The sequence below is a fragment of the Staurois parvus genome, unplaced genomic scaffold (assembly GCF_062004578.1).
Source record: "Staurois parvus isolate SC_StPar_1 unplaced genomic scaffold, SC_StPar_1.0 ptg001134l, whole genome shotgun sequence".
NCBI lineage: Eukaryota > Metazoa > Chordata > Amphibia > Anura > Ranidae > Staurois > Staurois parvus.
The window spans coordinates 633,065-645,635 of record NW_028318930.1 but is presented as its reverse complement, the minus strand read 5'-3'; the positions used below and the strand labels follow the sequence as shown (position 1 = coordinate 645,635).

Sequence of the window (12,571 nt, the reverse complement as noted above, 5' to 3'; positions counted from 1 at the left end):
GCTTTGTGTGAAAGTTATAGCGTCTACAAACTATGGTATAGATACTGTAATTTATGCCTTTTTTTGCTATACAGTGCTGCACTAATTCAAATGATAATTGCGCGGTCATGCAATGCTGTACCCAAACGAAATTTACGTCCTTTTTTTCACACAAATAGAGCTTTCTTTAGGTGGTATTTTATCACCTGTGCGCTTTTTATTTTGAAAAAAAAAAACTATATTTTCTACTTTCAGCTGTAAAAAATATATCGTAAACTCAAAGTTAGTCATAAATTTAAGCCAAAATGTATTCTGCTACATGTTTTTGGTAAAAAAAAATCCCGTGCATTAGCGGGCAAACTGGCGCTATATGGGAGTGAAGGGGTTAACTGGGGGGGGGGCGATCAAGGGGCTAAACGGGATTACTGGTGTACTGGCGGGCAATCTGGCGCTATCTGGGAGGGGCGCTAACACTATCGGAAGTCGCCAGCGACACTGATACAGTGATCAGTAAAAATCGGTTCACTGATCAGTGACAGGGCAGGGAAGGGGTTAACTGGGGGGGATTAAGGGGTTAAATGGGATTACTGGTGTACTGACGGGCAAACTGGCGCTATCTGGGAGGGGCGCTAACACTATCGGAAGTCGCCAGCGACACTGATACAGTGATCAGTAAAAATCGATTCACTGATCAGTGACACTGGTGACAGGGCAGTGAAGGGGTTAACGGGGGGCGATCAGGGGGTTAAATGTGACCTAGGTGAGTTCTAACTGTAAATGTGTAGTGTTTTACTCACGTTTACTGTGTCTTCTGTCTGGAACGGAATGTGTCCAGGCAGAGAAGAATGACATCATATCCTGTCCTGTGTAAATGTCAACACAGGACAGGATAGGACAGGGACCGATCTGATTTCAGCCAGACATCACTGGCTGAAATCTAATGATTGATCCCTCCGGGATCGAATGGTGTCACCCGCAGGTCAGCGAGAGCGCACGCACCCCCTGCCGGCGAAAACATCGGGAGCGCGGAACCCGTTTTAAAACGTGGTTTTGCGCCCCATTGCCGCCCTGCACACGTATATATACAGTGGCAGGGCGGCAAGCGGTTAAGGGCTCAAGAACACTATGCTTAAAAAAAAAAAAAAAAAAAAAACACACAGGTGTTTAGTTTTTCTGCCTGCAAACACATCTCTATGTTACCAAAGATCCATTATCTCCTGCGCTCAAGGACTCAGATCAAACAGGCGTTAGTGACAAGCAGCGTGTTGTGCATTCATCCACTGGTGATCAGAGGTTGTGAAGCTCTATCATGAAGCTGGGGAAGCTTAATAAAACTGTAGGGGGAAGATGAAAGAGCGCACAAACCTTGCGCATTACCTAAATAAATGACTAATTTTATTAATAAAGAAATACTCACAAAATGATTGCATAACAGGCATAAGTAACCATAATCCAAACAGGGTTACAGGTAAATCAAAAAGGGGGGGGGGGGGGTGAAGGCTAACGCGTTTCGAAGGATGCTCCCTTCATCAGAGCTGGGTTTGGCAGATAGGAACTTCAGTATGGCAGATTTCCCATGGCAAGGAGATATTCAGCCACTGAGTGTCAGTATTACAGCAGTAATACTGACACTCAGTGGCTGAATATCTCCTTGCCATGGGAAATCTGCCATACTGAAGTTTCTATCTGCCAAACCCAGCTCTGATGAAGAAGGGAGAACCCTTCGAAACGCGTTAGCCTTCATCCCCCCCCCCCCCTTTTTTATTTACCTGTAACCCTGTTTGCATTATGGTTACTTATGCCTGTTATGCAATCATTTCGTGAGTATATTTCCTTATTAATAAAATTAGTCATTTATTGAGGTAATGCGCAAGGTTTGTGCGCTCTGTCTTTCATCTTCCTCTACATCTCTATGTTAACCTATGTGTCCACTCACACATAGGCATTCACAGGCATATTAGAAGAGGCTGGGAGAAAAAAACATCACCTGGATGCTCAGGATAGGAGCGGAATCTGAACCTGCGACCTTTGCTGTGTCTGGCAGTGGCTCATCTTGCTGTGCCACCTGAGATGCTGCATAGCTCCCTGATCTTAGGACAACCATCTCTGGTGAACCTTGAACTCTTTGTTCCTCCCATGAACTTCCTGATTTACGCCACGTCTCTACCCTGCTTGCCAGATTATTGTGCTCTCTCCAGCCAATATCTTGCTCCTTTGCATACCTGCAGCTGTCATCACCACTCGTTATCGACCTTTGCCCTGTTACTTGACTATGCTTCCACTTGATCCCTACCAGCAAACACTTGTTACTGATCTTTGGCTTCTTTACCGACTACACTTCTGCTTGATCCCTACCTTCTACATCTGCTACCAGACAATGCCCTGTTCACCTCCTGGCTGGGCAATCCTGATGACCATGACCTGTTACTAACATGCGGCAAAACCCATCTCCACCATCAGCAGCCCTGGTGGATACCAGTTAGTGCTTAGACTCCACACCCAGGGCGAGCCCTTTTTATCCACCAGTGACCTACTTGTGTACACATCCTGCTGGTCAGTGGGAACAGGTCTACAGCTATAGCTACTGGTCTACAAGCCTGTTCTGGGGGCCTCTTCTATGAACTGGGATCTCTAGTTCTTTCCATCGAATTTCTATTGGATTCAAATCAGGTGATTGGCTGAGCCATTTTTAGCAGCTTTATTTTCTTTGAAAACAATTGAAAGCTTCCTTGGCTTTGTGTTTGGTATCGTCTTGCTGAAATGTACACCCTTGTCTCATCTTCATCATCCTGGTAGATCGCAGCAGATTTTTATCAAGAATGTCTTGGCACATTTTTCCATTCAATCTTCCTTCAATGACATGAAGTCTGCCAGTATCGTATACTGAAAAAACAGCCCCACACCATAATGTTCCCACCTCCAAACTTCACTGTTGGTATGATATTTTTGGCGTGATGCGCCGTGCCATTTGACCTCAAAACATGGTGTGTATTATGGCATCCAAAGAGTCTCTTGGTATCTCTTGATGCCAAGCTAAATACTGGTAGAGCAAGAAAGACTGCAGCCACAACTGCCAGAGGAATTGTTCAGGATACAAAGAAAAACCCACAAGTAGCCTCAGGAGAAATGCAGGCTGCTCTGAAAAAAGATGGTGGTGTTGTTTTAAAAGGAGCACAATATGATGCTACTTGAACAAAGTATGAGGTGCATGGTCAGGTTGCCAGACATTTTTCCTACGCCAATGCCACAAAAAAAAAAAAAAAAAAAAAAGAGCCCGCCGAGGCATGCCAAGGTGTTGTCAGGCACATTGAAACCAGGCTTTTTTTTACTTTGCTTTGTATAAAGAAATCTCTGAATTTCTCACTTTTTAAATAAGGGCTTTAACAGTACTGACTGACATTCCAGGCTTTGGATATCTTTTTATATCTTTTTCCCTCTTTATAAAAGTGCAATTACCTTGTTACACAGGTATTTTGGCAGTTCTTTTGTGATCCCTATGGCTCATTACCTAGCCTGCTCAGTGCATCCATGCGGAAGGCTAAAACTTGCCTATTTATACTCAGACACGAATTGCAATTTAAAAAGCCACAGATGTGGCTAATGAACCTTAAACCACTTTCAGTCTGCCCTATAGCAGAGTTACTGGGTGGACGTTCTGTGCAAAAATCACACATATAAATGTGATTTTGCACTTCCGCCATGTGGGGTGAGCACTGCACCAGAGACACAGCAGAAGTTGATCACCAGGTGCCTGCCAATGGATGAGCGCCAACACCCGTTGATCGCAGAGGAGACTGACAGAACATAGCTCTGCCTATGTAAACAAGGCAGAGCTGTGTTCTGTCAATGGTGATCTGCTAGATTTTCCTTTCTCTGCAAAGCAGGGAATAAAATCTAGCCAATTGCCTATTAAAAACAGCACATAGTAAACAAAAAAACACTTGCTAGGCACCCAGTTAACCCTTTGATCACCCTAGATCTTTAACCCCTTTCCAGTTTCCTTAAATACAGTGATCGTGTATATTTTTAGCACTGATCACTGTATTTGTGTCACTGGTTCCCACAAAGTGTCAGTTCGTGTCAAACTGTCCGCCACAATATCACAGTCCCACTATGAGTCGCTGATCATCGCCAATACTAGTATAAGAAAGAAAAAAAAAACATTTCAGTGTGTATATACTATAGTTTGTAGACGCTATAACGTTTGTGCAAACCAATCAATATATGCTTATTGGGATTTATTTTACCAAAAACATGTAGAATACATTTTGGCCTAAATTTACAAAGAAATATGATTTTTTTAAAAAAAATCTTTTATTGGATATGTTTGACAGTAGAAAGCAAAAAATATTGAGGTGATCAAAAACCACCAAAAGAAAGCTCTATTTGTGGGGAAAAATTAATAGATTAATTTATTACAGCGTTGCATGACCGCGCAATTGTCAGTTAAGATACCGCAGCGCCATGCCGCAAAAAATGGCCTGATCATGGAGCAGGGTAAATCTTCCGTAGGTCAAGTGGTTAATTGCCATATTACCCTGTGTGCCTGCACCAAGGCCAAACATTCTATAGTATATGTACTTGCACAAACGCAGGATCTGGATAGGTTATTCTTGCCTAGTCATTCTAATTAAAATTACAAAGATTTATACATACTTGCTCTGTGCAAGTGGTCCTTTACCTTTTCTTTAGTGGAACATAGACGCAGCTCAGCTTGGCCATGCCACCTGCTCATATGATTTGACCGACAGCAGTAGGAGCCAATGGCTTCTGCTGCTGCCCGAGTTTCTTTTAAAATGAGGAAGTGAAGGGAGAAGACCCGTAGCCAGACTCAGCACTGGATCGCTAAGAGGAGACAGGCAAGTGTTTAGGGGTGGAAAGTTGGTAGAAAAGGTAGCTAAACTCAATCCCCACTGTGACAGTAGACCGAACATTTTCTCCGTGTATGCTGCCACCGTTCAACAAAGACATGGCCGTGTGGGGCTCTGCCCATCCAGTAGCTTCACTCATGCATAGTATTCTGTGAATGGGAAACTAGAACTACTGACAGCCTTTGTGGCTATCGGGTTGTAGTTCTTAAAGGGGAACTACAGAGACAGAGATACACATGTACCGAAAGTAGACCGCTTCCTGATTAATCAGTCCAGTCCAACATGATATATGCCTCCTCATGGTCTTATCTTTTATTTACAGTTTCACTGAGTATTTAAAGTAAAGTGATAGTTGTACTGGTGCTCAGTAAAAAAAAAAAAAAAAAAAAAAAAATTCTTGGCCACAAAAATTATTTTCAGTAGCAACATGAGGTGAAATTGAAGGCTTGGTTAGTCGAATTTTGAAATCAATGGTGGCACCATTGGATTACAAAATGCACGAAAATTCCGATTTTCTAAAGAAAATTAGTTCAGAATTCGACCCATGTATGGCCTGAATTAATCTCCAAAAATAATCTATATACATCCACTGCTTATGAGGTCCTGTGGTCTAATCTTCATGAATCTTCATCTTTTTTCTGCCTCCTTGAAAGATTCTTTGCTTTCTCCTTCACTTCTGTTTGCTTGCAACAAGCAGTGCATATTAGCTGTGGTTGTGTGCACTGCCCTACGCACACTACAAATCCCATAGTCCATTTCAGGAGGCAGGCTATGTTCCTACATACAGAGGGACCATGGAGAATGAAGCCACCATCTAATACAACTCGGATACCATCAACAACAGAAGATAATTTGAGTTCTGGATGCATACTGTGATTAATAATAATAATAATTAAAAAAAAGAGAGCTCATTGTCACTAACCCATTATAAGCCATCACATTTTAAAAAAAAATTGAATTCCTTAAGTTCTTTTTTTGAAGCCTGTAAAGCATTGCACCAGCGATCAGCAGACCACTGGTGCCATGCAGGACTCCAGCAGACTCAGTTTAATCTGCCTGCTCATATCTCCTATAAGCACAATTTTACACTGACAGGAAGAGTGAATGAACTACCACAGCACTCCACAGCGCCGTGGTAGTTGAGAACTACAAGCCCCAAAGGTAAACTTATCATTTAAGAATCAAAGCAGCATTAAACCCAAAATATAGTGCAGCTTACCAATCATTGGATGTGGTGGCTGTATTAGTTTTCTTTTTTAGGCTGATGGTCTGACCAGTAACACATCTTGTATTGAGAGTGCCTACACTCTGTCTGAAAGAGCACAGGGGCACCTTTGACTAGCAACATTGAAAGTCTGGGGGGAGAGAATTAGATGGATTTGTAGATTGAAACACAGTAACAAATTGAAGGCAAACTCCAGCTCACTTTATAATCAGTTACAGCAGTTTGTTTTTGTTTTTTTTATTCAACCCTTGCCCTTAAGATTTACCCCCCCCCCCCCAACAACCAGTCCATTCTTTGCTATTCAGCACTGCACTATTTCAACTGGTAATTGCGAAATCATACAACGCTGTACCGAAACGGCTCACACAAATAGAGCTTTCTTTTGGTGGTATTTGATCACCACTGGGTTTTTTTGCAAAATAAACGAAAAAAGACCGAACATTTTGAACACCCCCCCCCCCAATATTTTCTACTATCGGTTATAAAACAAATATCCAATAAACTCAAAGTTAAATCATATATTTAGGCCAAAATGTATTCTGCTACAGGTCTTTGGTAAAAAAAATAAATAAATAATCCCAATACGTGTATATCAGTTTGTTTGTGTGAAAGTTATAGCGTCTACAAACTATGGTGTATATATATAGGAAATTCGCAGCCTTTACCTTAACTGCCCATTTACATTTCTTGAGGTGCTAAAATGCCAGGGCAGTACAAAAAAACCCAAATTACCTCTTTGGAAAGTAGACACCCCAAGGAATTTGCTGAGAGATGTTTAGTCCATGGAAGATTTCATTTTTTGCCAAAAATTTATGGAAAATGATCTATTTTTTATTTTACACGAAGTTGTCACAAATGATATATTGCTCATGCATGCCACGGCTATATGTGGAATAACACCCCAAAACACATTCTGCGACTTCTCCCCAGTATGGGGATACCACATGTGAAAATCCATTGACCGCTTTCAGGCTTTCAAAGGGCTTATTTCCTCTTGTCGCTTCCTCACTACTCAGTTTCTGAGGCCCTAAATGCCAAAAAAGTACGAGCCCCTCCCATGACCCCTTTTTGGAAAGCAGACAACAATGAATTTTTGCCAGAATTTTTGAAAAAAAAAAAAATACATTTTTGTTTTCTTTCTTGCTGTTCCAAAAACTTGTGGCAACAAATGAGAAAGGGGTCATTTGGGGGTGCTTCTATTATCCAGGGCCAAACATTAGAAGCTTATGCCACACATCACTCACTCTTTAACCACTCAAAAACCAAACCTTTTCTGACACTTTTTGTTTACATAAAAAAACAGGGGCACCCCGAACACTAATTTTTTTTTTAACCACACTCCTGATGATTCAAAACCACCCTTCCTGACCAGGCCATTTTTTGCAATACGGCGCTGAGTTACTTTAACTGGAAATGGCGTGGTCATGCAACACTGTACATAAATGTCATTTTTTTCCTCCAACAAATTTCTTTCAGTGGTATTTGATCACCTCTGCAATTTAATTTTTTTTGCAAAAAAAAAAAAGACCGCCAATTTTGGGGAAAAAAATATTTTTTTTTTTACTTTTTGCTATAAAACGTATCCAATAAAAATGGTTTTAACACCTTCGGCCTATAGCAGATTGACGGCTGGGCAGGACACTCCTCATTGTGACCGGGCGTCACATGACGAGCCACTCACGCGGCCACGCAGCAGCACGACCTGTCACCAGCTGTGTCCACAGGACACAGCCGATGACATCACTACACCGTTACATTGCTAGTGTCATGTGTCAGCAGATCACATGTTAATTGTATACAATGAATGGCTTCCTGTCCTGCCATCCATTGTATAGAATTATGTTGTTAGCTACGACAGGTCAAAGCAGTCACATGATACAGACAGGGCCAATCACAGCCCCATCTGTATCATGCAATGAGCTTTGCCCAATTCACAGCTAATCACAACAAAAGAATGAAAGAATCCGTTTCATTCAGTAACAATGATTGAAAATATCAATTAAATTCAATGGTATTAGCAATCATAATGTGTTAAAGAAAAAAAAATCCTGATCACTTGCCCAGAGTAGTTCAATGCTGCAATGGTAATGTATTTCTTTGGTCACAGAGAAAAAAAAAAGATTTTTTTTTTTTTTACATACTGTGACCAGTCAGTGTCTTTGATCACCACCACACCAGTTATATAATAATGCTGTACTGGACTGGTGACAATATGTATAAAAAAAAATTAATTATTTTTTAATTTCTACATTTTCCAAAAAAATTGTCACAAACAAAAATTACAACCTCCAAAAACCTCACCATGCCTCTTACGAAATAGCTTGAACTGTCCATTTTCCAAGAATGAGTGATTTGGGGGGTATTTGTACTATCCTGGCATTTTCGGCCTCAAGAAATGAGATGGGCCGTCAGTATATCAGCATTGATCAATTGTCATAATTTATATCACACACACACACACCTTGGTTTGTGGACTCTAATTTTCCTACAGACTAAATAATATACACTAATTTGGGGTATTTTCATCAATGAAATGTAGCAGAATATATTGTGACCTAAATTTATGAAGAAACGTTATTAATTTGCAAAATTCTATAACAGAAACAAAGAAAAAAGGATTTTTTTCAAAAGTTGGAGTTTTTTTTGTTTTTTTCAGCAAAAAAAAAAAAACCACGAAAGTGGGGAATAAATATCACCAAAAAGAAAGTTCTATTTGTGTGAAAAAAATGATAAAAATTTCACATGGGTGCAAGGTTGCATGACCGTGCAATTCAAAGTGCGACAGCGCTGAAAATTTGCCTGGGTAGGAAGGGGGGTAAAAGTGCCCAGTTTTGAAGTAGTAAAAAAAAAAAAAAAAAATCAAATTTCTTCAGGTCTCTGCTAGAAAAAAAAAAATCCCAATACGTGTAAATTATTTGATTTACATGAAAGTTATAGCGTCTACAAATAGCAGTGTATATACTGGAATTTTTTCCCATAACTTATTAGATTGGACGTTTTGCTTGCAGGACTAATTAGGACATTTTCTGAAAGCGCACACCAAAGAGGCATCATGCAGGACTAACTGGGCCATTTTCTGAAAGCGCGCCAAAGAGGCATCATGCAGGACTAACTGGGCCATTTTCTGAAAGAGAGAAAAGTCCTGCATGCTACCTCTTCGGTGCGCTTTCAGAAAATGTACCAAAAACGTTCGATCTGATAAAAGTCTGTAAAATGTGGGTAACCCGCATGAAAACCACAGGTACACTGCGCTGTGACCAGACCTCAGTGTGAATGCGCCCTTAGGCCCCTCTCTTGACAACTGTGCGATTCTACGCTGCATGACAAAAGCCTTGCCATCATGTTCTATGTGACCTGTTTCTACCAATGCATTTCCCTTTGGGACCATCTCGGGAAAAACTTTTTGGGTTCCATAGACTTCAATGGGAGCGCATTACAATGCAGACACACCAGTGTGAGAAAAAACCATGTAAGGACTACTATCAGAAGAGCCTCCAGACGGGGAGAGATAAGACAGTAGGAAGTGAGGAGAGCCACAAGCGGCAGCGGCTGAGATTTGTAGAGCACAAAGCGACCCTCCTCATCCCACGCAAGGGCCGCCGGAGCCCGCCATAATCCTTAGCCGGCACAGCGCTGTGTCCTGGGGGGAGGGGCACACTCAGCAATAGAAGAAATCCCAGCTCCTTCCCTGACTATGTATAGCACATACCGCGGCGGGATAAAACACCGACTCACAAGAAGGGAGACTGAGAAAATGGAGCCTATCGGATTACACGTCTGTGGAGGCGGCCGGAGCGGAGTGAGGCTTCCCTAACAAGAAATGGCGCTGAGACACGTCGGAGTCCGGAGTTGGAGCCTTTGTTCTCCTTCGGCGGCGCCCCCTCCCTCTCCTCACGTCCCGTTATACGGCCGCTTCTTCCAGCTGAGGCAGCGTGTGTGAGAGGAACGTGCGGCCGGAGAGTGGTGTGTGAGCGGGGAAGGAGGAGGATGTGGAGGGAGGAGGAGGTGGTGGTGGTGAAGGGGGGGAGATGTTTGCTCCCGGGTGTCCCCGCTTCCCGGGGAGGGGAGAGGAGGGAGGCGGCTGTTCTCCTCCGTAGGAGGGGGGAGGAAGGGGGGGACTCCGGAGCCCTGGCGCTGCAACACCCGAGGACACAGTCACATATTACCGTGATTTTCTCCCTTACCTGGAATAAGAAAGCGGTCCAGTTGGCCTCCATGGCGATCCCGGGGAGGAGGAGGAAGGAGGAGGAGTGCGCCTTCTAGAAGTGAGGAAAAAGAGGGGGGGGGGAGGAAAAAAAAAAACAGCGCAGGATCCTACATGAAACCTACAACAAAGCAGCTGAAAACATGGCAGCGCCGCACTACTTCCGGTAACCTCTGGGAGAGACCATTCGGAAGGAGGAGGGGGATGGGGAGCCAGCTAGTGCGCCCTCGGTCATTGGTAAAGGAGGGGGGAGGCGGGGTGGAAAGCAAGTCTCCTGTTTCTCCCCCGCCTCCGTGTGGCAGACAAGAGAGGCCGCCAATGTGTAAATAAAGCTCCCCAGTGAGAGGTGTGCGTATTGTGCCGAGGCCTGCGGGGCTGCTCGGAGGTCTCAGGAGGAGGAGGATGTGCTAAAATGGCCACTGCGGTTCTGTGTTATGTGAGGTAGCGGAATTACCTCACGCACAGCTGAGGAGGCCTTCTCAGACAAAAGCAGCAGGTCTGGCCCGCCTGTCTTTTCCATTATTATGATGCCATTTTCTGGCCGCCCATTGTCTTAATGGGATCCCCGCCTTCTCCTCCTCCCCGCCATGTCGTGCCCTGCGGGGAGCTTCAGTCACCCGAGCCGGCTGCGGGTTATGTTAATAGGTGGAAGGGAAAGTGAGGAGGGAGGCGAGAAAGAGTTGAATGAATGTAGCAGCGGAAAGAGTCTTGTTTGTGACTAAGAGGAGCTCCTCCTGCGCCTTTCTACAAGTAAACACCTCAGAGTACACTTCTCATGTCATGGGCAGGCTACTACACTCTACATTGCCATGCTTTATTAGGCTCCAGTTATACATTTTATGGGAAGGAATTTGTAATGCTGGATCGGAAGCAGCACAAGCGCTGGACCACAAAAGTCACCTACGAAGGATAAGGGGCTTTGTTTTCAGCCATGTGACTGACATTATCAAGTGTTGTTGTGCTTAACTGAAAATGTCACTTTTTTTTTTAACCACTTTCCCTCTGGAAGATTTACCACCCCCCCCTCCTCCTCCTGACCAGGCCATATATTTCTGTTCAGCACTGCGCTATTTTAACTTGTAATTGCGCAGTCGTGCAATGCTACACCCAAACAAAATGTATGTCCTTTTTTCACAAATAAATCTTTCTTTTGGTGGTATTTGATCACCTCTGCCGTTTTTACTTTATGTACTAAAAACCAGACTGAAATTTAGGCCAAAATGTATTCTGCTACATGTCTTTGGTAAAAAAAAATCCCAATATGTGTATATTATTTGGTTTGTGTGAAAGTTCTAGTGTCTGCAAACTATGGTGTGTGTGTGTGTATATATATATATATATATATAGGAATTTACAGTTCTTACTTTCTGGCGATCACATTTCTTGAAATGCTAAAATACCAGGCTGGGCTGACTTTAAAGCAGGGCAAAACGGGCAGCTGCCCCGGGGCCCGTCAGTTATTGTTGTGGGGGCCAAAGCAGTTGCCATTTCATACTACACTGCCCGGTAATGTCTGAAGTAGGGATGGATGGGGGTAAAATTCTGGCACCTTGCTACAGAGAGCGCATGTTGTGTATCAGCGTGGTCAAGCTGACAAGGTGGAGGACAGCCCAATCTTCTGCTCTGCTTGTTAATATAATCCTGCTCCAGACTACGTCTTGTCCCTTCCTCCTGGTTTGCTGCAGTTCCTACCTTACTAAACAACAAATGCAGCACTAAGGTTCTGTATAATATATGTTGAAAAGTAATGATGAAAATTCCATACATGCGCTGTGGAGCGCTCTGATGTATAAAGGTGCATAAACATCTTAGGAATGACGTTTAAAGAGCAAAAGTGACATACAGAATAAAACACCAAAAAAGCAATCTATAAAAGTCCAGATAAGAAAAATCAAGTAAATTCCGTGACCAGTGATTGTGAATGAGTATATATTGCACTAACCAGATAGTGCAAAATAATGTGCGTTTGAGTAATCAGACCACTCCTGGTCATCTGGAAAGGTGAGGATCAGGGGATCATCTGGCAAACCACCACAAGACAGGTAATCAGCATGTCATCACTCTCCAGGTAACAGCATTACTCACCATCCAGCAGGGGGATCACACTCCAGGTGACAGAGATTTACATCCATCCAGCAGGGGGACCACTTCAAATAGTATGCATGGAGCCCAATGGAATCCACCTTGAAAGGGAGAGCTTGCAATAAACCGAGCCCAAGCAAATAGCTTTGATAGTGTAGTAATTTTATTGTAATAGGTAAATCTACAACTAGAGTAAAATACACACATCTG

The 12,571-nt window shown here is 43.0% G+C and overlaps 1 protein-coding gene across 3 annotated transcripts in view; it reads right to left on the bottom strand.

The window, feature by feature from the left end:
• Positions 1-10,896, bottom strand: part of VEZF1 (vascular endothelial zinc finger 1) — a 62,132-nt gene extending 51,236 nt beyond the window's left edge. The window contains exons 1-2 of one of the 3 annotated variants that reach the window (XM_089659170.1): positions 10,260-10,340; positions 6,070-6,205 (exon numbers count right to left, since the gene is read on the bottom strand). Coding sequence is in view for 2 of the 3 variants with exons in the window: in XM_089659168.1 (XP_089515294.1) it covers positions 10,260-10,292 (33 nt within the window). In the remaining variant the exon portion in view is untranslated. Of the gene's footprint in view, positions 1-6,069; positions 6,206-10,259 lie in introns of all 3 variants that reach the window. The other 2 variants (XM_089659168.1, XM_089659169.1) reach the window with 2 other exon arrangements.
• Positions 10,897-12,571: the final 1,675 nt, after the last annotated feature.